Raw genomic sequence first — 27,457 nt, forward strand, 5'->3', positions numbered from 1 at the left:
CGAATACCCATACCCTTACCCTTACCTTTACAACAAACGTCAGCATCAAGCCCGCGAAGACGATAACTATTAACAAATCCAATAAACACTGATCAAACACTCACCAAAGCTTCTCAACAATGGCGTCAATCTATACATACAAAACCTTCTATCTCTAAATCAACCACCATGTTTATAACTTCCTTCATTAAACACAAGTTAGCATCTGCACTGCAACCATGGCTGCTACAAGAACCGGAGTTGGAACTCAACCTAGGGTTTCTTCGCTCACACGTAATCGCCAAAAACCTCCGTTTCAACGTTGCAGCACTCAACGAGACTCTAGAAGATGCCAGCAGCTTCTGTTTTACTGATTTCAGGATCGATCAATTGAAGCTAAGGATAGTCAATTGGTCTGCTTCTGCATTCAATTGGGAGGTTAAGGGTTTATACGTCACCGTGAGCCCTAGGTTGTTGTTATATACTTATATGCGGTTATTTGCGCGTGTGTGTGTTTTAGTTGTGCTGTTTGAAGTTTCTGTTGATCTTTGGAATGGTGTTTGATCATTGATGTGTAGGGTGGTGGAGGGGAGGGATTTGGAACTTTCGGAGGCGTTGATGGAGGAGAAGAAGAAAGTTTTACGCGAAATTGATCCTGAGGTATTGCATTTTAGGTTCTAAAATGTTATTGTTTCTGGTTGATTTTGGTATTATTGTCTAGATTGATGATTAGTAACTTGTGATTTGTTTGGAGATAACCTGATTTAGACATGATTATATACCGAATTGAGTAATAAACGCAAATCTAGAGTAATTATATGATGTGTTGATAAGTGAGCTTGCCTTGTGTACATATGCATACAGTACATCTATGTAGTCAAAAGGCCTTCCGGTGCGCGTCTAGGCTCTCAAGCGAGGTGAGTCGCAAGGAACGTGTCTTGCGGCCATCCGGGCGCTCTGGTGACGTTCCGGCAAGGTTCTGGCTAGATTTCGGCCAAGTTCTGTAAATATTATTAAAAATCTACAGATTCTGGCCAAACTGGTCTGAAACATTAAAAAAAAACCTGGAACCAGCCTAACCTAGCGCTAAACAAGCCTAAAATCCCTAAAGATTGTATGTTTATGCTATGCGCCTTGCTTATCTCAGGCCCTCGCTTTTTAAGTGCCTAGGGCCGCCCAAAGCTCAGCTTCTGGGCTATGAGTGCACCTTGCACCTTCGAAAACTACTGAGTACATTGTACATATCATAAGAGATTGACTATAGATTAACAGTAAATTTGTGATAGGTTAGTGATTGCTCACGGTGTATTTGATACAAGCACTAGTAATTTATCAGAAGAAAGTAGATGTTAACAGGTAATATGATGGATAAGGATATATTAATTTCTTCAGTTCAATGCATGCTTAGTTTAGTATTGGTAATGCTACCGTTAGTATTTGTGCATACCAAATTATCAATGAAGGAAGTTGCTGATCAATTTGTCAAATGTTGATGAAATATTGTCTAATGAGTTTCTGATGGATCACAGGGCAGTGCTTTGCATGATATAATGGGAAAGCTTGCCGATATTTCTTTGTCAGGAAGCCAGACGTCTTCTCTCTCTAAGCTTATCCTGAATTACTGCTCGTTACAGCTGTCTGATATCAAATTACAAATTCACCCATCCATCTCAGATGACTCCTTTGAATGCTTGTGGGAGATAGCGGAGCTTAACGTAGACCCTCGACAAGTCAACCCTCAAAGTTTTCCTAGAGGGTACATCAATTCACTTTTTGTATACTCCAACGACAGTTCTTTCGATCTTGAAATCCGAGGTCTAAACACAACATTGAAAACCCATGATCGTATCACCCAACTGTGTTTCGCAACCGACATCATCACTTCCTTGAAGATGAATGACTTTCAGTTGACCGAACTCCATTGTTCCATTGAGGAATTAGGGTTTTCATTTTCTCCAGCAGATATCTCAACTATAGTAGTTATTATTCAAGAATTATCAAGAAAATCACCACCCGTAAGAAACAGAAACGGTAAACAACTCTGGAAAGAAACCGCTACCAAAATCAGGTCATTGATCTCAACACAAAGGTGGTCTATGTGGAAATTAGTTACTGTTGTTTGCTTATGGTTGCGTTATGTACACGCATGGGAGAATTTATTTTCGCTGGTTGGATATCCTATCAACATCATGATAAAACGGTCCACGTTAAATATGGCTACGAACTCATCGTTTTCAGAATCTTTCACGCGCCAATGGGAAGTAATTACTGAAATCGAGAAAGAATTACCTGCTCCCGGTATCGCACTAGCACGCCGAGTAGTTCAATGCAGAAATGCAAAAAATGTAGTCCCGAGTGAAAACGAGCTCCCAGACCGTAAACAGTTACGGTATTTTCAAAATGCTTGGCGGTTATTTTGTCTTATATGGACTACTATCTGTTGCGTGTTTAACTCGATACTACACTGGATATTGCTGAGAAATTCTTTTGCCAGTGATTGTAATACGGAAAGGACCGGAGTTCTTCCAGAAGATTCCTGCGCAAATCTTTGTTACAGATTAAATTTCGGGAAAATTTTAATCACTGTTTCTCCCGATAACACTGCTTCTGACAGGAAAGTTTCACACTTGGACCTACTATCTTTCTGTTTAGTATTTGATGCGTTTATCATTATATACAACGACAATATCTGTGAGAATCATTTGATCTTCTCTTGTGGGAGCTTCAAGGCTATATCGTCATCTGCTATAAAAGGACGCAAGAAGCCTGAAATTCTAAATTCGAAAACTATATTATGGAGTAACCCTGTTCGTGTTTTTAACCAAAAAGGTACTGAAATGGTCTCTCTCCCGCTTCTAGGAAGCCTTATAAAGCAAATGTGGTCGGATTGGAAAATATCGCGTGCGGAATTCGAGATCGCTACGGATAAAAACATGGAAAACCCGTTCATTCTCTGTGCCATCAAGCGTTTGTTGGAAGATCAGGGCCCCATTTTTAAATGTTGTTTGGCAGTGGGGCAATTAGACTTATTTTTAGAATATTCAGCAACGCTTTCGCTAACGCTGCTTTTTCAGCAGATGCAAAATGTTTTTAGTCAGAGGGAGAAAGGACTGAAAGGACACACTTCTAGTTTAACATCTTGTGGGGTCCCACCAATAAGGGTTTGGGATTATCATTCGTGTATTGCTGAAATGGAAAAATTAGTCACTAAAGTATTACCAGAAAGGCTAATTCAAGTTGGCGTGTATATCTCTGGTCCTCAAATCCGAGTATCACTGAGTAAGGACAGATCGCACGGCGGGATTACAAATTTGCATGAAGCAGTAGATGATTTAAATCTTTTGTTTGATTGTAAAAACATTGAGCTCATGATGTCACCAAATCTAGGATCTGATTTTACATTTTTAAATGATGAAACAACAGAGCGCGTGCATACGAATGAAATTTACAAGTGTCGAGGGCAACGAGTGCTTGATGCCTCCTTGAAAGTTCATGGTATAAATGCTTACCTTGATGACTTACCTGAACTTCAACAATCGCAGATTATATCACTAAAGCCAATAACGATTCAACTTTCAACAGTAAGGTATGTTTCAGCTCACTCTTTGTTTTATTATTTTGGCGGTAATTTTTGTTACTTTCGTGTGGGATAAGAGCGGAGTTTTCTGTATTTTTTTTAGTCTAGTTTAATTTGTTGAGTTGCTCCCTGATTGTTGTTTCAAAGTTCTTGACTGACGTTTGCTGTTATGACCATTTCCAAACTAATATGATGCTCTCTATTTTGATGGACCTAGGGTTTTGGGCTTTTAGTTGTCTAATCCTCCTAGTTCATAATTTTTATATGATTTTGCAACATAGCTCCATTTGATACTCCTCATCAGCATAAATTTTCAATAATACATTTATCCTTTTAAAACTAAGATCAGCATCTTTAATAATTAACTAGTTTTTTCACCCGCCGCGCATTGCGGCAGCGCCATACGTGAAATGATAACTTATAGATTACAATCAACCAGACTCGTTTCCGAACTAAATTTACATCAAAACGTATGATAACTCAAATTATACGGTCGAATCAAAACATATTACATTTGACCAGATTTGTTTGCAAACAAAATATACGTCAAAACGTAAATATATTTTTTTTTTATAAATGACTAGTTACGTTAAAGCGTAGACAAACTCAAATTTATACCGGCACATTCATAAAAATAATAAAGTAGGAAATTAGTTTTACGGTAAGCTCAAAACTTTAAAAACTTGACAGGGGTCAAAGTGACATTTAAAAGTTAGAGGGTTACCTTTGACATTATAGCAGAGTTTGGGGGTAGAATGGGTTACATGTCAAAAGTTTGAGGGTTAAAACTTTAAGAGAAGTTAGAAAGTATGGGGGCCTTTGTTGTCAAGTTAGAAAGTAGGAGGATCATTTTTGTCGAGTTAAAACGTTGGTATTTGCCAGGTTAGAAATTTGAGGGGTGAATTTTGTCAATTTAGAAAAGGGGTGATTTTTATCAAGTCAGAAAGGTGGTCGGCACCGACCTTTCAATTTAAGATTTATGTAATTAGCTAAGTGTATCCATTTCTTTTTAGCAGCATGCATATTAATTTAAAACCCTTGGCATGTATAAACTGTTCTGTCACTCACTATGCGAACAAGCACTTTGTTATTTGCAAACAATACATTATAGTACTATTTCCGAACGTAGCAAAGTGATAGCTTGTACAGTGTGTATATCTGTCTTCTGATACATGTTACTGTTGCCAAGTGTCGTTGTGCCTTATCTTTTATTTTCTTTGCTAACTATTGTATAACAGGAAGGATACTTGGTCACTTGGTGAGAGTATAAGTATGTTTTCGGCACTTCTGCATGGAAATGCTTTAGGGCTCTCGGGTCTAATATATGTTGATGAGTTGTTTGTCTTAGTTGAGGTGATCTTACTCTTCCCTGATGTTTTGAATTTTTATGTTATTCACTTATATATCTCTATTGGGGAATTGTGTTGACCTTTTTGACATTTCTTGTGTGACAGGCGGTTAATGGTTTGATGCTTTCTCTATCACGTGCGTTTAAAACAGTTGACTCATCAAGTTCGATAACTTCTCATCTTTCAAATATTCAAGAGACTTCGCATATTAGATCCGAAAATGAGATGCTGGTGAGTACAAGTACCGGAAAATCTTTGGTTGTTCAGAGCAAACTCTATATACTCAAAATCTCTTCTGAAATCCAGCCAATGGATTTAGTCATTCAAAAGTCAAGGAAAGTCAATGCCATGGAGAATGAAGTGACAATCTCCGAATCGTTTACGAACCAAAATCTGTCTGTGCACTTCTTGCCTGATAATGGAATTCAGATATCCTGTCAGAAAATACATATGAATTTATCATATGAAAAGAAAAAAGGGAAAATGGAAGGGCTTGCTGAGTTTTCCGGTTTACAAGCTGTTGTTTTCCGATATGCAAATGATGTCATGCATAGGTCTCACAATATATGTGAATTATCAGTTTCTCATTGCACATTTGATTTATCTTTGACACATCTTCCCAATGAATTATCTTCTGGAAGTAATGTTTCACACACGATGGAAGATCCTGTTTCGAAAAGTACTGTTTTAGATGCGAGAATATCTTCCAGTGAGTTTTATCTAATTGGGTGTTCGTTAAAGGATGTAATAGTTGGAAAACATCAGTCAAGTAAGCTTGAGATGTCGCTTTCTGTTGTGCAAGGCTGTCAGACAACAGTGTCTTGCCATTGTCAGGTACCATTTTCACCATTTCATGCATTCTGTCATATTTGAATTCAATGTTTAGTAATTATGAAAAGAGTAAAATGGCATTTTCGTTGCTGAGGTTTGGCCAGTTTTGCAAATTTCGTCCAAAGGTTTGTTTTTCCGCATCAGGATCCAAATGGATGAAGTTAACGAGCCGGATGAAAATGGCAAGATTTCAAACCTTTTGGATCCCGATGCAGAAAAACAAACCTTTGGATGAAAGTCGCAAAACTGGTCAAGGACGAAAATGGCATTTTACTCTTTTGAAAATAACTGAAAGAGTTGATGCATCTTGATCTTGCTGACATGTATTTGAAAGGGTGGCATTATCTTCCTTGAAACCACCTCAACTTTGATGCTCTCTCAATTTGGAAACGCGTATATACGTCGCATCAGACATCTTTTACGTGGCAGACCATCATTGAAGGAGAACCCGTCAGCTGAAAATATCGTAAATATTACTACATGGGGCATTCCAGACGATTTTACCATGGATCTCTCTCAATTTTATCTTGCCTTATTTGCTAACGATGAATCAGGTATAGCTCTCTTTCCTGTTTATCATATTTTTTAGAAATATGCTTGACATCTAGGGGTGCTAAACGGGTCGTGTCCGCTGGTTGGCGGGTTCAACCCGACCTGAACCCGAAAATCGTGTCATACATATGAACCCGAACATGACCCGACTATTCGTGGATTGACCCAAACACGGCACATTCAACCCGATTTTTTTTTATTTTCAACTTTTTTTTTTCCACAAATTAGTATATTAAAAATAAAATTTACCAAGAAAACACAAAATGTATATAATACAATTACATTATAATTATAAAATCTTATGTCAATTTCTCTTTTTTAAATAATATATATATGACACATAAATACACACCCAATTTAATTTATGGCATAAAACATATTGTAAAAAAATATTATATAATATAAATGAGTTAAACGGGTCAACCCGCCAATCTGACCGGGTGGACCCGAACCTGACCCGTTTAGCTAAACGGGTTCAGGGGTCCAACCTGAAACTGATCCGAACCCGTTTACCCTAAACCCAAACCCGCGAATTTCGTGTTAGGTTCATGTCATGTTTACAGGTCGTGTCAGAAATTCACACCCATATTGGACTTGGACTTTATGCAGGAAGACTTCAAGAACTTCTGTTTGGTGCTGACATGAACTTAAACCTTAAAGTTATCAACACGCGGAAAAAAATGTCTTTTGGTGTTTCCCAACTGTCGATTCTTTCTCGAGTTCTAAAACAATCTAACAAACATCAAAGCGGTGAAGTTCAGATTCCTCATACGTCTTCTAGCACATCTAGTGATCCATCTCTTTATTTGGTTCGACAAGATGAGATTCAATCTGTAACAACTGATGCGAGAACCTCCAGTTCGGATTCCCATCAAGGTTCTGAAAACTATATTTTAAAGAAACTAAGTTGTTTCCTATCTGCTGAAGAGCCTGTACCACGGGACACATCTGATACGTTGAAATCAAATGAACCTTGGGTTGGCAGTGGTTCTATTTCGGGTTTTGACGTTACAGTATCCTTGCCTGAGATTCAGGTGAGAATTATGTGTATAAAATATAGTTGTAGAAACCTGTAACTCCGAGCTTCAGGTTACAAAATACATGTGTTATAGCTAGAAGTGGTAAAGTTGTCGGCTTGAGTGGGTTGGGTGATTGGTTGAACGTGTACTGTGTGTACGAGTGAAATAGGTCAGGTCGGGTTGGGTTGACCTGAAACACTTTTTGTCCAAAAGTTTATTATTTGAGTAAAATGTCATTTTCATCCCTAGGACTGGCCACTTTTGCGACTTTCGTCCAAAGGTTTGTTTTTTCGCATCTAGATCCAAAAGGTTTGAAATCTTGCCATTTTCATCTGACTCGTTAACTCCATTCATTTTTCTCCGTTAAATGAGGGGCATTTCTGTCTTTTAGACATTTTTATTAAAATAAAAATAAACTATAAGAAATAAAGATCCACATTTGATGACTTTCTCCCCATTCAAACCCTTAATCATCACAACAAATGTCTAAAAAGACGAAAATACCCCTGACTTAACGTTAAAAAATGGACGGAGTCAACGAGTCGGATGAAAATGGCAAGATTTCAAACCTTTTGGATCCAGATGCGAAAAAACAAACCTTTGGACAAAAGTCGCAAAAAGGGCCAAACCTCAGAGACGAAAATGGCATTTTACTCTTATTATGGTTGATAAGAGAATTAAAGCGAAATATGATTACAGAGTTATACTATTTCTATAAAACTTCATGTTTTAAATAAATAAATATAGTTGGGAGGATTAAGCATGCTAAAAACACTTCGGGCCATTTGACTTGTTTTTCTTTTAAGCTAATTCTATGACTTATACACATTTGATTTTTTTAATTTATACACATTTGATCCTTTTTTATTTTAAGCTAATTTTATTAATTATACCCATTTGACACTTGGAGATAAAACATAGCCTGTATCGACCAGTTCATAAATTTATGGGCTGAAATTGCAAGCTCTACCTATAACAAAAGAACATGCTGTATGTATTCTGCTTCAACGACAGTTTTAGAAAATGCTTCTATTGTTTCAGATGATGCTTTCAGTTGTTGAACTTTCTGAGTTCTCCAGCAAAGAAACAATTGCCAACGTGCAGCAAAGGCAATTGTATAATGATGAGGAACCTGCGAGAAGTTTCGAGGAGATTGTCCAAGATGGTATTTATTCTTTATTTATTTTTTATATTATTCTATTGTAGTTAAGAAGTTTATCACCTAAAAAAGATAAATGCATTATATTTGAGTAGCTTTTGCGTTTCATGCCTTGTAGGGAGTATCGTTGCCATCCAAGATGTCGACCAGCATATGTATGTTGTTGTAGAAGGTGGCGAAAGAAAGTACCATTTGGCTGGTGCAATGCATTATTCACTTGCTGGAGAGATGGCTCTTTTCAGGGTTTACACTCTCTTCCCAATATTAATGCTTGAAAGCACATTTATAATTGTTTCTTAAGTAATATTTTTTATACCATCAAATATTTGACCCGACTCGTTTTCGAACAAAATTTACATCAAAACGTAGACCAACTGAAAACTCACATGAAAATAAGCATGGAAGCGTATTATATTTGACCCGACTCATTACCGAGAAAATTTACGTCGAAACGTAAACCAACCTGGATTTATAACAAAACGTCCTTAAAATAAGCACGTAAGAAAATAGTGTTTTTTTACGTTAATTGTACCACACGTTGCGGCGGAGTCGAAACGTAAAGCAACTCGAATTTATACCGCCTAGTGAAAACGTATTATATTTAACCCGACACGTTTCTGAACAAAACGTAGACCAACAAAAAAACGCATGTAAAACTTGAGGGGGTCAAAATAACATTTTACAAAGTTTGTAGAAAGCCGGGTTGTAAGCGGCAATGCTAAAAGTTGAAGGGTTGGATGGCATTGTTGTAAATTTGGCAAAGAAAAACAATAAAAAAATAGGGGTTGTGTCTTAGGTACTATTCCTAAGACACCCTCTCTTTTATATTATTAATATTAATATTAATATTAATTATTAATTAATAATAATTAATAATGATGATATAAAGTTTAACTTTTTTGTAGGTGAAGTATCATTATCAAAGAATATGGAAGTCATCATATCTCTGGTTCTCATTAACCTCATTGTGCGCCAAGAATGAATCCGGCGAATACCTGCAATTAAATTGTAATACCAAATCAAACTTTGTTGAGCTTTCGTGCTCCGGTAACAGTGGGCCAGCACTTTGGCGATCACAGCCTTTCAAGTCGTCAAGTTTTGAAGACGATGGTAACCTGGAGTCATACAACAATGCTGAAAATAATCTCTTTTACCTGATAAACAAGAAGAACAATTGTTCTGTATCTTTCGTTGAAGGAGTTCTAGAGTTTGTAAGCAGTCCTGGAAATCCGTTCAAGTGGAAAGTTTTTCAAGATTTTTCTCTCGTCCGGGACCCGCCATTACTGAATAACTCATCAGTGGATGAATCTACTTCACCGTTTATTAATGTCGTAGTGGATAAATTTTCTCTAACAATATATCATGAACTTTCTGATACGACTGAAAAGTTTCCGCTTCTTCAAATGTCAATGGTTGCTCCTGAACTTATCGTACAAATTTTGAATAGTAAAGCCAGGGTGATGGCTAGACTTATAGCTGAGCTATACGCTTTTGATGCCCAGAGAAACTTATGGTAGGCATGCGTATGAGTATTTATGACATATTTTTTTTTTTAATAAAATGCCATTTTCGTCCCTTAGGTCTGACCAGTTTTGCGACTTCCGTCCAAATGTTTGTTTTTCCGCATCTGGATCCAAAAGATTTGAAATCTTGCCATTTTCATCCGGCTCGTTAACTCCGTCCATTTTTCTCCGTTAAGTCAGGGTTATTTCCGTCTTTTTTGCTAACTTAAAGGGCAATTCAATCTTTTACACTTTATGTAAAAAGACCGAATTTTCCTTTAAGTTAACAAAAAAGACGAAAATACCCCTGACTTAACGGAGAAAAATGGATGGAGTTAACGAGTCCGATGAAAATGACATGATTTCAAACCTTTTGGATCCAGATGTGGAAAAACAAACCTTTGGACGAAAGTCACAAAACTGGCCAAACTTCAGAGACAAAAATGGCATTTTACTCTTTTTTTTTTTTTTTTTTTTTTGCAAATATGTTTATATAGAATTTTCTAATTTAGCATTCAAATGCAGGAGCACATTTCTACATCCAGTTGAAGTAAGCATTTTCTGGCGATCTAGGTTCCAAAGCGATGCTTCAGGAACTGTTTTGCATAGAATGCCTGTTCATTTTTATACTAGAGTTAAAGAGGTAGGCATACGATAACATTTTGCTTTATAATTTTGTTGTTGATGGAAAAGTGAATTTAATATTATGGATTAACAGTTCCGTGTATCAATGATCGAGCTCTCACTGGACATACTTCTGTTTGTGATCGGAAAACTGAATTTGGCTGGTCCTTATGCAATTCAAAGCTCTGTGATTCTGGCAAACTGCTGCAAGGTATATCCTATAAAGATTTAGATATTTTACTCATGTGTGTGTGTTTATTTGTTCATATAAGCATTCACATATGTGCTTTCTAATTGGCAGGTTGAGAACCAGTCAGACCTTATGCTTCTTTGTCAATTTTCAGATAAGCAGTATGCTACAATAGCCAGAAAACAGTCGACAACTATGTTTTTAAGGTATTTTTTTAATTGATTAATAACTCGGAGTTTAAAACTCTTCAGCGTTTTTGTGTGCTTCTTTCACTATAAATTCATATTTTAAATGAGATCCTCCACAAATAGCTATTAAGAGCATTTGGATATCTTATTATATATCTTCTTAAAACCAAAGGTCGGTGGCAAAGGGCCATCAACCCATTACACCCCTACACTTTCAAAATACTCATTTAAACCCCTATATTTTCTACAAACTTTATAATTTGTCATATTCACCCCTTGAATTCTAACTTTTCCAATTCACCCCATGTATTTTCATTGTTCAGCTTAAAAGAAAAAAACTACTTTCTCGCGTGTTTATTTGTATGTACGTGTCGGTATGAATTTATGTTTCGACGTAAAGTTTTTGGAAACGATTCGGGTCAAATAAAACGCGTTTTCATGCTTATTTTTATGTAAGTTTTCAGTTGGTCTACGTTTTGATGTAAGTTATTATAAATTATAAAGCTATATTATATTATATTATATTATAATTATAAATTATATTATAAAGCTATAAATAAGCAACATATTTGTGCTTATGGTTGTTGTATCTTTGGCTTTGGTAGTTTTTCAAAAAAAAAAAAAACGGATTTTTCTTTTCTAACTAACTTTGTTAATTTAAGTCTAAAATTTCAATCTTTGGTAATTTAACCTTTTGATTAATTTGATTTTTCACTTCTAATTCAAAAGTTTCCATCTTTTGCAATTTAACCCTTTTGATTTTTTTACTTTTAACCCAAAGCTTTTCATCTTTTGCAATTTAACCCCTTTGATTTTTTACTTTTAACCCTACACTTTTTTACTTTCAACCTTAGTCCCTATACTTTTCGTCTTTCGCAAGTTTTCCGTTTAACGTTTTGTCCTAAATTTTCCGAGTTAACCGCAACATGCATGTGAGGTTCAACGTTTTTTCATCTATTTTTTTCCCGTTTGAAAGGCCCGTCGCAACACGTCTATTAATCCCCGTTTGATAGGTCTTTCGTAACGCGCGGGTCAAAGATTAACTTAGTTATTCTTTTCTATGTTTGACACACAGGCGTGCACTCATGTAAGAAACATTTTCATCTAATATGATATATAACTAATGAATCCCCCGCCGCATTGCGAAGGTTGGTAATTCTAGTTAAAAAGCAGTAAATTAAATTAAACTGTATTTTCCAACATGCTTAATTTAATGTACGTATCGACATAAATTCACGTTTCAACGTAAACGACATAAATTCACGTTTCAACATTTTTCGGAAACGAGTCTGGTCAAATATAATATGTTTTCATGCTTATTTTTGCTTTCGGTTGGTTTACGTTTTGACATAAACTGTGTTTGGAAACGATAATGGTAATTTTGTCGTTGCAAGGAACTTGGCTTTAGATCAGCCTCCAGAAGCATCAATTGTCTCGATCCAACTTGCAGCATCAGGGGATTTTTATACCTCACCAATTAAGTTTTCACTCTTAAAAGCCGGAACATTTGCTTGGAGGACACGTATACTTTCTAAAAAAGGTATCGTTTTTATGAGTCACTTTTTCCGACGAGCGATTGGTCCTAAGTTTAACTTTTGCCTCTGATGTATACAAACAGATTCGGAAACATTCCCCGGGCCGTTAATTATTGTAGAAATTACATGGAAATCTGAGGTATCTACTCAATCTATGACTTCTATGGGTGAGCAGAAACCAACAAAACTGAACCAATACCGAAAAAACCGATTTAACCAAACCGAAAAAAGCGAACTACACAAAAAATTGAAAAAAAAAACGACCTGAAATTTACGGTTCGGTTATGGGTTTACATTTTTTGAAAAGTGAAAACCGAAAAAACGAACCGAATAACCTAAAAAATGATTTTTTTAACGTTTGTTACATATTTATTTAAGAATTATTTGAATATTTAGTATTTATAATTAAAACACATAAACATGTTTCTGATATAATTTATCAATTGCCTACAAGAAATAACAAAATTTAACATACATATTAAATGATTTTCATAGTATTATAAAAGAAAATGTCTTAATAAAAACTTTGGAGAAACATAAAAATACATTAGAAGGTTAAAGAAAATGTCTTGATAAAAACTTTGGCGAAACATAAAAATAGATTAGAAGGTTAGGTTTATGTGAACAACTAGTTGTATGCCCCGCCCGCGTTGTGGGGCGCTAAACCAAATAATTTCTCAGTTTGATAACATGTAGGTTTGTGTTTCGGTTACCTGTACATACTACTCATAATACGATCTCAATCAGAGTTACATCGAGACGTATATAAAAATACGTTAGTCAAAGTGAAAAGTTATTAAAGTTTAGGAACTGTAGAGTAGCTCTATTAAAGTTCAGGAGCATAGGAGGATAAACTGACTTAAAAAAAGTTAAGGAAAAAATTGGGTAAAGTTGATAGATATTAAATGTCATATCTTCAAAAAAATGGGGAAAAAAATGCAATTCTCGGGTTTCGAACTCGGGTCCATTGTTGTTGCTGGATCATGCTTCCAACACCAAAACCAATCCACCACATGCTCTTTTAACACTTGTATCCGCTTTCTATTGTATGTGTACTAACTTTGAAAACGTCACAACCAAAAAAATAATAAGGAAACCTAGTGGATGCCACATGGCATCCACCGGTTTGTTTGCCGCCTCTCTCCACCAATAATGAATTGTCACTGTTCTCCTCCTTGCCGCGGGGACGCGCAAAGAATTTGATCGGTATCATGTCCAGTTCGTCACAATACTGCTAGAAAATTATAACATTAACAAAACACAAACCTAAAAAATAAACATAATAAACCGCAAAGATAACAAAACGGGGATGTAAAACAGAAATATTATTAAAAAACGTATACAAAACCAATAGTATAACAAAATAGAGAGTTCAAACAAAAATATTTAAAACAAAAGAATTAAAAAACAATAAGAAAAAAAAATCAAAGTGTGGACCGACGGTTGTAGTAAAAACAAAGAATATCTTACTCTTAAAAAAAGAAATTGTTCACAAAAAAATACCTTAATTGTGCATCAACATAAGAGGTATATTATATTATTTTCCAAAAATGATCAAAAAGAACATGACAAGTACTCACGTGAACCTTTTGAAGCGGCTGTGAACAAAAGATATAAAAAATTACCAACCCTTTCCCAAAAATGCTTCTCCCAGATTCAACCTGGAGCAGGATGAGGAAAAACCAATCCTCAAAACCAGCAGACCACTATTGAAAACCTTGTAAAACAAAACAATTGATTTTATTTATATACTTATTAAACTGTAGAGAGACAAAAAAAAAAAAAACCCAATTAGCACTATTCCCTCCGATGCTTTTTGTAGATATAACCATAGGTAATATTTCGGTTTCGATTTTAACATAAAACCGAACCGAACCGTGCACACCTACTCATGGTGAAATTTTAAGACTGCATTCCTTCATATAAATTTTAAAAGTTTTTATTGGTAGGATGGCTTGTCTATAATAGTCTCTCCTCTACTAAGAATACACAACAGAACCGATTTTCCCATCGAGCTACGATTTCAACGGCCTGAACAAGAAAACGAACATGCTTCTGTAGTGCTTAAGGCCGGAGGTACAATTGATGATTCTATAGCAGCTTTTGATGTCATCAAAGCTTCTGGTGGATCAAAGAAAGCATTAATATCTTTAAGTGTTGGTATGTCATGAGCGTGCTAGTTTCTTTACTGTTTCTATTTTTTAGAGTAAAATGCCATTTTTGTCCCTGATGTTTGGACAGTCTTGTGAATTTCGTCCAAAGGTTTGTTTTTCCGCGCATCTGGACCCAAAAGGTTTGAAATCTTGCCATTTTCATCCGGCTCGTTAACTCCATCCATTTTCCTCTGTTAAGTCAGGGGTATTTTCATCTTTTTTGTTAACTCAAAGGGCAATTCAGTCCTTTGAATACTTGTACATTATGCTAAATGCTTGTACATAAAGTGAAAAAGATCAAATTGCCCTTTATGTTAACAAAAAAGATGGAAATACCCCTGACTTAACTGAGAAAAATGGATGGAGACATGGAGTTAGCGAGCCGGATGAAAATGACAAGATTTCAAACCGTTTGGATCCAGATGCGGAAAAACAAATCTTTGGACGTAAGTCTCAAAACTGACCAAACCTCAGGGAATGAAAATGGCATTTTACTCTTTTTTTTTTTTTTTTAAGAAAATGAAGTGAATTTACCATCCTGTGTTCTTTGTAAACGACAGGTGATATCATATTCTCTTTCAGACCTAAAATTTCGGACGACTCAATGGGATGGTCTGATGAACTAAAAGGAGGAAAAGCTGCTCATTTATCTGGATTATTTGATAAAATAAGTTACCATGTACGGAAAGCGTTCCCGGTTGAATCGGAAAAGTCATCCTTCAGTACAGCTCGTACTCTTTTGAAATCAAAAGAAGGTGAAATCGATGATTTGCACTTTTTAATCCATAGCACTAAAAAAGACGTACCTATTTTACAATCAGAACAAAGGGCTTCAACCATTTCACTATTAGAGCAAAAAGAAATCCATATTCTTCCCACTGTTCAGATATCTAACCTGTTAGAATCAGAGATACAAGTGGTGTTGAGTGATAAAGGTAACCGGAAATATCAAATATCCGTTAGTATTTTTCACTCAACTTTTCTTTTTTAGGTTCCGAGTGATATCTAACCTATTTGGCCTTTTTACAGATCGGTCTTTACCAAAAAACCGTGAGAACATGAGCAAGCATGCAACCATTCCTTGCGGGTCAAGTGTTAATATGTATGCTAATCCTGAAGCAATGTTCTTTACGGTTACTTTGACAGCTTTTGGATTAAGCTGCAAACCTGTAAATTGTGGTGATTGGGCTAAAAAATTACTGAAGCAGAAGAAAGATAACCGAAATTTAGACATGGAATTAAACTTTGGTGACGGAAGATATTTTGGTTCTTTAAGGTTGTCTTGTGGGCATAGGGGCATATTGGAGGTATATATAATATGTGTTCCTTTGTATATGTGACTTATATAACCTCGACTTTGAAAGCTGATTCGTTACATTTCTGCAGGCTGCTATATTTACACCATACACGCTGAAGAACAACACTGATTTTGATTTATTTTGTCTTGCACCTTACCATAATCCCCTATCAAGGTATGCCATCTTTATTATTATGCACACTTCACAACATAAATTTCATTTAGAGTAGAATGCCATTTTCGACCCCCTGAGGTTTGGCCAGTTTTGCGACTTTCGTCCAAAGGTTTGCTTTTCCGCATCTGGGGTTTGAAATCTTTGCCATTTTCATCCGGCTCGTTAACTCTGTCCATTTTTCTCCGTTAAGTTAGGGGTATTTCCGTCTTTTTTGTTAACTTAAAGGGCACTTCGGTCTTTTTCAGGGGTATTTGGTTTTTTTACATAAAGTGAAAAAGACCGAATTGCCCTTTAAGTTAGCAAAAAAGACGGAAATACCCGTGACTTAAGGGAGAAAATTGGATGGAGACATGGAGTTAACGAGCCGGATGAAAATGGCAAGATTTCAAACCTTTTGGATCCAATGCGGAAAACCAAACCTTTGGACAAAAGTCGCAAAACTGGCCAAACCTTAGGGACGAAAGTGACATTATCCTCTTTCATTTAACATAACTTTTTTATATTTAGAAATGAAGCCGAGGAACTTCGTTCTCAAGGATATTCACAGTTAGGAGCTTTGCTGCCACCTAAGTCCACTATATCATGGTTCCTTAGGTAGGTGTTATTCAATTTTTTTTTTTTTCATCTCCATTAGGTTAAATATTTGAAATAAAGTAATTTCTTTTTTTATGACGTTAGAACGAACAAAGTGTCCCTCAGATTGTTGGATGACAAAGCAACTGAAAAGGCGTTATTAGACTTGGATGCGGTATCCGGACTTACAGAAATAAACCTTGAAATGGAAGAAAAGTTAGGGCTCAAATATATTACGAAATTAGGTGTTTCTTTAGACCCTTCTATTGGGAAAGTTGTTCCATCACAAGTAGTATCTTTGAGTCCAAGATATGTGGTGCTGAATGAATCAGATGAAGTAATCACTATCCGTCAGTGTAATTTAGAGGTTAGATATTCTCAATACTCGTGTTTCCATTTTAAACACGTATATACACATATGTATAGTATATATCCAAAAAAAGCCTGACTGAAAAAAGCTGGATTTTTTTTTTCCAAAAACAAATTGCGTATTTTTGCACTTTTTTTTTTTTTTTTTTCATTTTTGCTTGGGAAAAATGTGTGGTCCAGAATTGTTCTCAAAGTTCTTAATTACCCTAGTGATTCTCACATGATCCTAACCCTATATATATAGAGTTTCTCTAACATTTTGTTTTGTGACTACATAATGAGAAGGATGACATGGAGGGGATGACAACAGTCAGCAGTAAACAGAGAAAAGCTTTACGACTTTGCAACAAAACAAACAAAAAACGGGAAACCAGCATCTTTGAGAACTTCATAAGAAAGCATAGAAATATTCAAGATGATTCTTTGCTGTATATTCAGTTTAGACCGAATGAGGCTGGATTAGGATGGTCGGGGCCTGTTTGTGTTGCTTCAATGGGGAGATTTTTTATAAAATTCCGAAGATCTATAAACGTTTCTGAAACCGAAGAAAACACACATGACTTTGCTGTTGTTATTGTTTCCGAAGAGAATTCATCTCTTGTTTTACGGTTCCACAGGCCACCTAACATGAATTTTCCTTACAGAATTGAGAATTGTTTGCGTGATGCATCTATTACTTACTATCAAAAGGTGAGGAGTGCAGCCTTTTCCTGTCACCAAAAGGTTTTTTTAGAGTAAAATGCCATTTTCGTCCCTGAGGTTAATTGGCCAGTTTTGCGACTTTCATCCAAAGGTTTGTTTTTCCGCATCTGGATCCAAAAGGTTTGAAATCTTACCATTCTCATCTGGCTTGTTAACTCATCCATTTTTCTCCATTAAGTCAACGGTATTTCTGTCTTTTTTGCTAACTTAAAGGGCAATTCGGTCCTTTTCACTTTATGTAAAAAGACCGAATTACCCTTTAAGTTAGCAATAAAAACGAAAATACCTTTGACTTAACGTAGAAAAATGGATGGAGTTAACGAGTCAGATGAAAATGGCTAGATTTCAAACCTTTTGGATCCAGATGCGGAAAAACAAACCTTTGGACGAAAGTCGCTTAACTGGCCAATGGACAAAAATGTCATTTTGCTCTTATTATTATTATTATTATTATTAATCTATTTCTGCTATTTATTATAAATCACAGGGTTCAACAGAACTAGAGACTTTGGGATGTGAAAAACAAGTTAATTACGTATGGGATGATTTATCACTTACTCACAAGCTAGTCATCCAAATAAGCGGTACTTCTTTTAGTAATTCCATTAAAACACTTGTTTAATATGTATAATGATTAACAAACTCATAGTTAATTTGATATCGATTTCTTTTGTAGGTTTGCATCTTCTACGTGAAGTGAACTTGGACAAAGTGCGGCCATGGAAACCATTCTATAAAGTCGGGAAACATAGAGTGTTAGGGTTTAATTTCCCTCAAGATAAGAAGGCAGAACAGAAGGTGAAACCGACAGGTTTTAGTCGACCAAACGAGACACAAATGGTGAATCTGGGTTATGAAGTTTACGCAGATGGTCTCACAAGAGTTGTTAGAATTTGTGAACGTAGTGACAGCCGCAAATTGGATAAAGTATTTAATCCTGGTGCAAAAATTACAGTACGAGTCTCCAGATTTTCCATCAGTTTATGTGAACGTGCCAAACAGGTTAGTCTCTTAGTTTAAACTAGTGGGTTACCACCCACGCTCCGCAGCGGCTTCGAAACAAGTAAGCAAATCGCGAGAGTAAAAGTTGTTTGATGTTTTAGTTAAGGGGCTAAACATGTCATTATTAAAGTTGGGGGCTACACATGTCATTGTTAAAGTTGGGGGCCTAAACATATCATTATTAAAGTTGGGGGGCTAAACATGTTATTATTAAAGTTGAGGGGCTAAAGTTGTTTATTATTAAAGTTGAGGGGCTAAACATGTCTTTATTAAAGTTGAGGGGCTAAACATGTCTTTATTACAGTTGAGGAGCTAAAGTTGTTTGATGTGATAAAAAAGCATATTTATGGTATATATAATAGCCAATTGACTAAACTATATTACAACTTTTCTTATATACACGTATAAATCGGTCACTGAAGGAAGAAGTATCAGAGCGGGCACTCGTCTACACGTCAATAGTTGTTATGCGACTTGGTAATATCAGCCTGGATTCCATGCTTACTGATCAGCAAAAAGTTAATCAAATTAGGGTCCAGGTATCTTTTCATAAAAGTATGATAATATTTATTTAATATGTCATTTTATTTAATTTGAAAGACTATTTAACTGCAGTCTATGAGTGTGGATCAAAAGTGGGTCGGAGCTCCATTTGCAGCAATGCTCCGGAGGCATCAAAGTGGATTTTCCGATACGTGTGACAGCATGCTCCGTATAGTACTCATTCTGCTTCCATCCAGTTCAAATATCAGACAAGTAAAATATTCATCCATTGTTCTGCAGGTAAAAGTTAAAACAGAGACGTAGCTTCCTTTAGTAAACTTACTATATTTTTTTCTTTAATTGATCGGAGTTTTCTGTATTTGTAGCCAGTTGACTTGAATCTGGATGAGGAAACCCTCATGAAAATCGTCCCGTTTTATAGAAAATCACTCAGTGACCCAAATACTCCTAGTCGACAGTATTACTTTGATCATTTTGAGATTCATCCAGTAAAGGTTTATTTCTAATTTCTATATGCCTTACATATATGGGGTTGTTGGGATAATACTTTTAGGACTAGATATACATAATAATACAAATAAATAATATTTGTATATCTATCGGCTAAGAAATACAAGATAACCATAGTTAGGGAGGAAATTCTGGAAGCTCCTATGTAACTTTTTTTTTTTTGTTTTTGAAACAATTAACACATGTAATAACATGTTTTAAGGGTTTTGCACCGAAAAAACAAAAAAATGCGCCTGAGCCATTATTATTATTTTTTCTAAAAACAAGTTCCGCGTAACATATGTAGCAGACGCGTTACGCACTGTTATGCAAAAACTAGTTTTTTATTAAATGGCTCGGCGCTTTTTTGATTTTTAAAACATGTATATTACGTGTGTTAATTTAAAAAAAATTGTTATGTAGGATTATAGGATTTTACGGGGGTTTCTCCCTAATTAAGGTTTCATGCCAATAATTAGCGCATAGATATATATATATAGGTAGAGGATCCTGTACAAAGTGAGACTTTTGTGAGAAGTGTAAGAAATAATTTGGGAATGACAAGTGTCCTTTATCTTAATTAATTCAAAAGGGTGTATTAGTAATTTTCCATTATTATCAATTAATTGATTTCCAAAGATAACTGCCAAAAACTGGCGATGAGATATATCAGGGATTTGATTCGAATTCGAATTGTTCTATACATTTGATTGTTTACGGTAAGTTCTTGTTTTAGTGTTATATTCCCCAGTCAATAGTGTTATATTATGTACATGCCATCTTTAATCTCCTTTTCATAGTGTTTTATCCCCATCAATAGTGTTTTATTCTATATAATGTCTTACAGTAAACATATAGTGTTATATCTTTCTATAGTGTTTTATCATATAATATACTGTTCCTTTCATAGTGTTTTATCCCCATAAATAGTGTTTTATTCTGTATAGTGTCTTACAGTAAACAGATAGTGTTATATCTTCCTATAGTGTTTTATCATGTAATATATTGTTCTTTTTCATAGTGTTTTATCCCCATCAACAGTGTTTTATTTATGTATATTGTCTACAGTAAACAGATAGTGTTATATCTTCTTATAGTGTCTTATCATGTAATATACTGTTCTTATAGTGTTATAAAAGTTGTTGTGAAGGAAATCGAAGAATTTATTCTGTACGAGAAATTCGCTGATTTTTAGGAGATTGATGGGGGTTTTGAAACGGTTACCATAAATTTGCTGATTTTTAGGAGATTGATGGGGGTTTTGAAACGGTTACCATATTTGAAACGTTGGAAAAGTCACTATTGCCCTTCAATTTTACATAAGGTCCTTCTAATTAAAACACAATTTACATTTTTATACCCTATTGATCTCAACCATTAAATCAAATATCCAAAGGTTTAAAACACTTCTTACCCTTCTCACATTTTAAACACTTTTTACCATATCCCTACCCTATATATATATATATATATATACACACACACACATATATATAGATGAATTATAGGGAGAAATCCCATGTGAGTTACAAAAACTTTGAAATCCTAATGGATTGACATCATGCTGTCACATGTTACACTTTTTCACTGCAACAATTTTACAAACACCTGCAACATTTTCTGACATTGACACACTTTTCATAACAGTGGAGAGAGAAAAGAGAATGTGTTACATTTTTTCAGTTGTGCACATTTTTTGTGAATCACATGCTACACTTTTTCTTGTTTTTTTACAGCAGTTTTTTAAATTATATGAAGTGTATGGACTTTAGAACTTATATTTTATGAAGCTTTTATTTTGTAATGCGTGTAAAAAACATGTTACATTTTTTTTACAACGAGATTTTTATGTAACAGTGCAGTTGTCACATTTTTTTGTGTCAGAGGAGAGAGAAAAGTGAAACACTTTTCACTTTTTGTAAGACTGTAACATTTGTCGGGAAAAGTAACTTTTTGTACTTTCTTAATATCCACCATTGATCTTAGGAGATGGATAGTGGAGATGAAGCTTTCTGGGTTTTTTAACTAAGGAGGGTTTCCGATTTATCCTTTCCTTATATATATATAAGGTTAATTTTGCCTAGGTAGGATAAGAAGAGATGTTAACCTTTCATTTTTCAAATCAACGGCTAAGATGAAAATGTAGGAAATTGACTTTATCTCTTCGCATGCAAGGCACATGCATGCATATTCCCCCCCCCCCCCCCCCCCACACACACACACACATTTTTTAAATGTCCACAACTTTTTATACGACATTTGCTATATAAAATATGAAAACTAAAAAAACCCAAAAAATTGTGTTGTATTTCTATGTTGTATTGGATTTTTTGTACTACTTTTTTTGTGTTGGATTTTTTGTGTTATATTTTTTTGCGCTAGATCTTTTTGTACTAGATTTTTTTGCTAGATTTTTTGTCTGTATCTTTAAGAAAACAAAAGGGTGAGAGTTTGTGTTTCAGGACTAAAATACCCTTTCATCCTACTTATAAAGAGTGCCACATGTCATCTCCATAATCCTTCTTAGGCTACTTACGCAAAACTCACTTTTTAGTGGATCTTCTTCCCCCTAGGATGAGGATCCGTTAGGAACCACCCTTTATTGCGAGGACCAATGTGAACACAACCAAAACTACTTAAATAAGCTTAAAAACACACATTCTTTTTAATTTTCCGTTAAAAATGGAACATTTTATTTATACTTTTTTTTTTGGTAAAAAGTCGCGATTTAATTATTAAAAAAAACATTTTTAGCATTTAGTTTGGGATTTAGCTTTAGTTTTTAGCATTTAGCTTTCTAAGTGGGGGGTTTAGGGTTTTTTTTTTTTTTTTTTTTTTTGGGGGGGGGGGGGGAGGGGTTAGGTTTTTTTAGGTTTTTGGTGGTGTAGTGGGTTTATTTTGTTGTGTTCACATTGGTTCTTGCGGTTCTCGCATGAACCCTACCCTATATATAGTGTGAGGTTCATTGGGGAACACTAAAAAAGTGGGAAACCGGGGAACACTCTTAAAAATTTAACTTAACATGTTAAAAATCATTTTTTTTTTATATTTTTTTTCGGCGCTTTTCCTTATAAATAGTTGTAGAAGCATTTTTAATAAAAAGAATCAAAAACTAAAAATATAAAAAAAACAGTTAAAAAATGGCTTTATTTTTTTTTTTTTACAAAAATGATTTTTTTATTGGAATGGTTTCTACTTTCTACCCATTTTTATAAGAAAAAAATCTGAAAAAAATTTAAAAAAGTTAATTTTTAACATGTTAAATCAATTTTATAAGATGTATTTTTTAACTGTTTCTTAAACATTCTTTTTATATATTTTTAGTTTTTATTAAAAATGTTTCTACATGTATTTATAAGGAAAAGCGCCGAAAAAAATTTAGAAAACGGTGATTTTTACATGTTAAGTTGAATTTTAAAGAGTGTTCCCCACTTTTTTAGTGTTCCCCAATGAACCTTCCCCTATATATATATAGGGTAGGGTTCATGCGAAAACAACCTTTATTGCGAAAACCAATGTGAACACAACAAAATAAACCCACTACACCACCAAAAACCTAAAAAAACCTTACACCCCCCCCCCCCCCCAGCTAAATGCTAAAAACTAAACTATAAAGTTAAACCCCCATGTATATATATAGAAAAAGTATGTACATTACGGCTTAACGTACTTCACGTACGACAACGTGCGTGATTTGTTCTATAACATGCGTGATTAATGTTTTCTATATGCGTGATTATTGTGTTTCAACATGCGTGATTTTGGATTTTTGAGTTATAACGTGCGTAACTTTAAAATGAACGTGCGTAATTACCTGTCGTACGTGATGTACGTTAAGCCGTAATGTACGTTAATCTTCCTCTATATATATATACACTATTTGTAGTTATGTGATTAACAGTATTGATTACATTTCTTGAAGATCATAGCAAACTTCCTCCCAGGAGATTCATATTCGAGCTATAATTCAACACAGGAGACACTCAGAACCTTGCTGCACAGTGTAATAAAGGTCTGTCGTGAGAATTTTACACATTCATATGATCTTCCTTTATTACTTTTTAACTTAGTAATTGTTGTATAATTTATTAGGTTCCTGAAATTAAAAGCAAGAATGTAGAGCTGAATGGTGTGCTAGTTACTCATGCGTTAATTACTCTAAGTGAACTTTCTATTAAGTGTGCACAACATTATTCATGGTTAGTCATCATCTAAACTTCAAGCTAGTTTATTAAATTATTCTCTATGAAGTTATATCATAGTTATCAATAGCGAAGATAGTGTTCGCTATCGCGCGCTTCGTAGCGAAAGCGCCCATGTCTTGCAATCTATTAAGTAGCGACTCCGTAGCGTGATTATAGCGGATTCCGACGACGAATTCCAGCTGGAAACTTGCTGGAAACTATGAAGAAGAAGAGCGGCTGCGTTTGAGCCTTTTTAGGGTTAAATAAGTTTATGGATTTTAACATTTAACCCCTCTATCTTTCTTTAGGTTACATTTAGTCCCTAAAATCTTTAAAATTTACATAAAAAGTGTAAAATTAGTTTGTGTATTTTAACATTTAAACTTATAAATTTATACATAAAAAGGTATAAAACTAACGTTATATATACAAAAAAAAATTATATAGATAGCTATTTTTTATTTCTTAAATTTTTAACTACCTTATCGCTAACCACAAAATAGCGGGCGCTGTTTCATTGCTATCGCTACGCAGCATATAGGTACTTTGTCTCTTTCGCTATCAATAACTATGTGTTATATTGTTATCTTATCATTTTCGTTTTATTATTTACGTAGGTATGTGATGCGAGCAATCTATATCGCAAAAGGAAGTCCACTGCTTCCCCCGGCATTTGCTTCAATTTTTGATGACTTGGCTTCTTCATCCCTTGATGTCTTTTTTGACCCTTCAAGCGCCTTGGTCAAACTTCCTGGTTTGACCATAGGTATTTCTTACTCTTTTATGACTTCTAAACACTTGCTATAAATAACATACTAGTTTTTTTACCCGCCGCGCGTTGCAGCAGCGCTATACACGACGTGATAAATTACAGACTACAATCAACCCAACTGGTTTCCAATTATATTTACGTTGAAATGTAGAGTAATCTGAATTTATACCGTTGAATGAAAATATATTATATTTGACCCGACTTGTTTCCAAACAAAATTTACGTCGAAACATAGACCAACTTAAAACGTACATAAAATAAACAAGTGTGTTGGCGTCGTACGCGCGGGGTGATAAAGTTGATAGACTACAATCGACCTGACTCGTTTCGAACTTAATTTATGTCGAAACATATAGTAACTCAAATTTATACCGTCGAATGAAAACGTATTATATTTGACCCGATTTGTTTCCAAACAAAATTTATGTCAAAACCATAGTTGTCAATAGCTGCTATAGCGACCGCTATAGAGCACTATGTAACGAGGCGACCGAGTGTCGCTATCTGGGTCATAGCGACCAATAGCGTGAATAGCGAACAGTTAGTTTTTTTTTTGTTCTTTTTTTTTATGTAAATAGCCATTAGATATAGCTATAATAGGTTTTTGTTAAATATACATGTAAAATAGCATATATACTAGGGTATTTTGATGTAATATACATATAAAAATTTTCAAAATTCTTTTTCTAGTGTATCGCTATTTATAAAATAGCGGTCGCTATTTGTTGCTATTCGCTATTCCCTTGTCGCTATTTGCTATTAACAACTATGGTCAAAATGTAGTCCAACTCAAATTGTACATAAAAATAAAATTACATAATTGACCCTACTTGTTTCTGTTAGACAGATTTATATTAATTGTAGTTGAGGGTGTTATGTGTAACTTTGTTCTCTATATAATCTCTTCTCCTTAATCAACACAACACATTATCACCAAGATTATCTGTTTCTGAACTAAAATTATGTTAAAATGTAGATGAACTCGAATTGATACCGACATGTACATAAAAATAAAAACGTAAGAAATTAATTTTAGGGTAAACGCGAAATTAGAAACTTGACGGTGTCAAAGTGATATTTACAAAGTTAGAGGGTCACTTTTGACATTTTGTTTTAAGGTATTATGAATATGAGAAATCACGAAGACACTCAGACAGTCTTGCCATCAATAATGACTTAAATGAACAAATGTCATATCATGTGTGTTTAATTGTTTATAGAATAGAAATATTTAGGTTTAGGTGAGTAAAAGCAGATCCACAACCAAAGATTCGCGTATATCATGGCTATACTCAGAAAAATGGCTAATGTCATGATTTTCTCAACATATATTCCTCTCTTTAAGAATTAATTAATTAATTTTAAAATAAACATTGTATTATGTGCAGGTACGTTTAAGCTCCTGAGTAAATGCATTGATGGTAAAGGCTTCTCAGGGACCAAGCGTTACTTGGGTGATTTAGGGAAAACCGTAAGTGCTTTTTCCGATTTTCTTTTCTTTGTCAAGTAAGTGTTATGAACTCGTTGTTGATCATGCAGCTAAAAAACGCTGGATCAAATATACTTTTCGCTGCTGTCACTGAGGTTTCAGATGCAGTGCTGAAGGGAGCAGAAACCAATGGGTTTAATGGAATGGTAAAACTTTTTCATTTTGATATTTTTAGTTGTTAAAAATAATACCATCTGAATTTTCAATTTCATCCAGTTTAATGGGTTTCAACAAGGAATACTGAAATTGGCAATGGAGCCATCTGTACTGGGGAGTGCTTTCACAGAAGGTGGGCCCGATAGAAAAATTAAACTCGATCGTAATCCGGGTGTTGATGAGGTAATTTATATAATTATATGTCAACAATGTTTTCTGTATCTATATGCTATTCTTTTACCTCGATATTGTTTTCTTACAGTTATATATAGAAGGATATTTGCAAGCTATGTTGGATACAATGTATAAGCACGAATATCTCAGAGTGAGAGTGATTGATGATCAGGTAGATTCGTACCAATGCCACCTGTTTTACATTATTATTATTCATATCTTAGGTGAATTCTGTTATCTAATTTAACAATCTTTGCAGGTTGTACTGAAGAATATGCCACCAAACAGTGTGCTTATAGATGAAATTATGGACCACGTTAAGGGCTTCCTTGTGAGCAAAGGACTATTGACAGGAGAGACGTCATCCTATTCATTACGCCACCTTCGAGTACAAAATGCAAGTCTACATACATAAACTCTATTTATTATTATTTTTACATCCGATCTGATGGTTTACTGGCTCTTGGCTGCAGGAATGGAGAATTGTTCCAACGGTTTTGACTTTATGTGAGCACCTCTTTGTAAATTTTGCAATCGGGTGGTTGAGAAAGCAGGCGGGTGATTTGAGTTCTAAAATCAAATGGGATGATAAGTTTAAGGTTGGTGCTAAAAAAGCCATTACAAAACAGGAGACTAGGGTATCTGTTTGGAAATGGGGCGTTGGGCGGTTTGTGTTTGCAGGTATAGTGGCTTACGTAGATGGTAGGTTGTGCCGGTCTATTCCTAATCCTGTTGCTAGACGTATCGTTAGTGGATTTGTATTGAGTTTCCTGGACAGAAACGATGACAATTGAGCATAATCGCTTGTTTTGTATATTGTGTGTATAGTGGTTTAGAACTTACCGAGAATGAATCCTTTTTAAAGACGTTGCAGAGTAGGGGTATATGGGAGGAAATGTTTACTCGTGGTTGA

General features: G+C 34.9%; 1 protein-coding gene across 2 annotated transcripts; it reads left to right on the forward strand.

Moving 5' to 3' along the window:
• On the forward strand, positions 1-27,457 carry LOC110895604. Of its 2 annotated transcripts, XM_022142922.2 has the most exons (36): positions 6-449; positions 558-639; positions 1,509-3,565; positions 4,795-4,909; positions 5,011-5,739; positions 6,071-6,290; positions 6,898-7,322; positions 8,349-8,472; positions 8,585-8,709; positions 9,372-9,979; positions 10,494-10,611; positions 10,687-10,803; positions 10,894-10,988; positions 12,365-12,510; positions 12,589-12,644; positions 14,455-14,665; positions 15,219-15,593; positions 15,688-15,965; positions 16,045-16,130; positions 16,638-16,724; positions 16,809-17,070; positions 17,358-17,762; positions 18,262-18,358; positions 18,451-18,776; positions 19,199-19,315; positions 19,392-19,559; positions 19,646-19,774; positions 23,692-23,781; positions 23,862-23,968; positions 24,571-24,719; positions 26,114-26,196; positions 26,265-26,360; positions 26,431-26,553; positions 26,633-26,716; positions 26,804-26,941; positions 27,018-27,457. In XM_022142922.2, the coding sequence occupies exons 1-36, from the start codon at positions 169-171 to the stop codon at positions 27,336-27,338; spliced, it is 9,030 nt and encodes a 3,009-aa protein (XP_021998614.1). In that variant the 5' UTR covers positions 6-168; the 3' UTR covers positions 27,339-27,457. The 2 variants fall into 2 exon arrangements, 1 of the variants encoding a protein (XP_021998614.1); XR_004875054.1 differs by lacking the exon at positions 23,862-23,968 and having other exon boundaries at positions 1-449.

The sequence above is a fragment of the Helianthus annuus genome, chromosome 12 (genome assembly GCF_002127325.2).
Source record: "Helianthus annuus cultivar XRQ/B chromosome 12, HanXRQr2.0-SUNRISE, whole genome shotgun sequence".
NCBI classification, from domain to species: domain Eukaryota; kingdom Viridiplantae; phylum Streptophyta; class Magnoliopsida; order Asterales; family Asteraceae; genus Helianthus; species Helianthus annuus.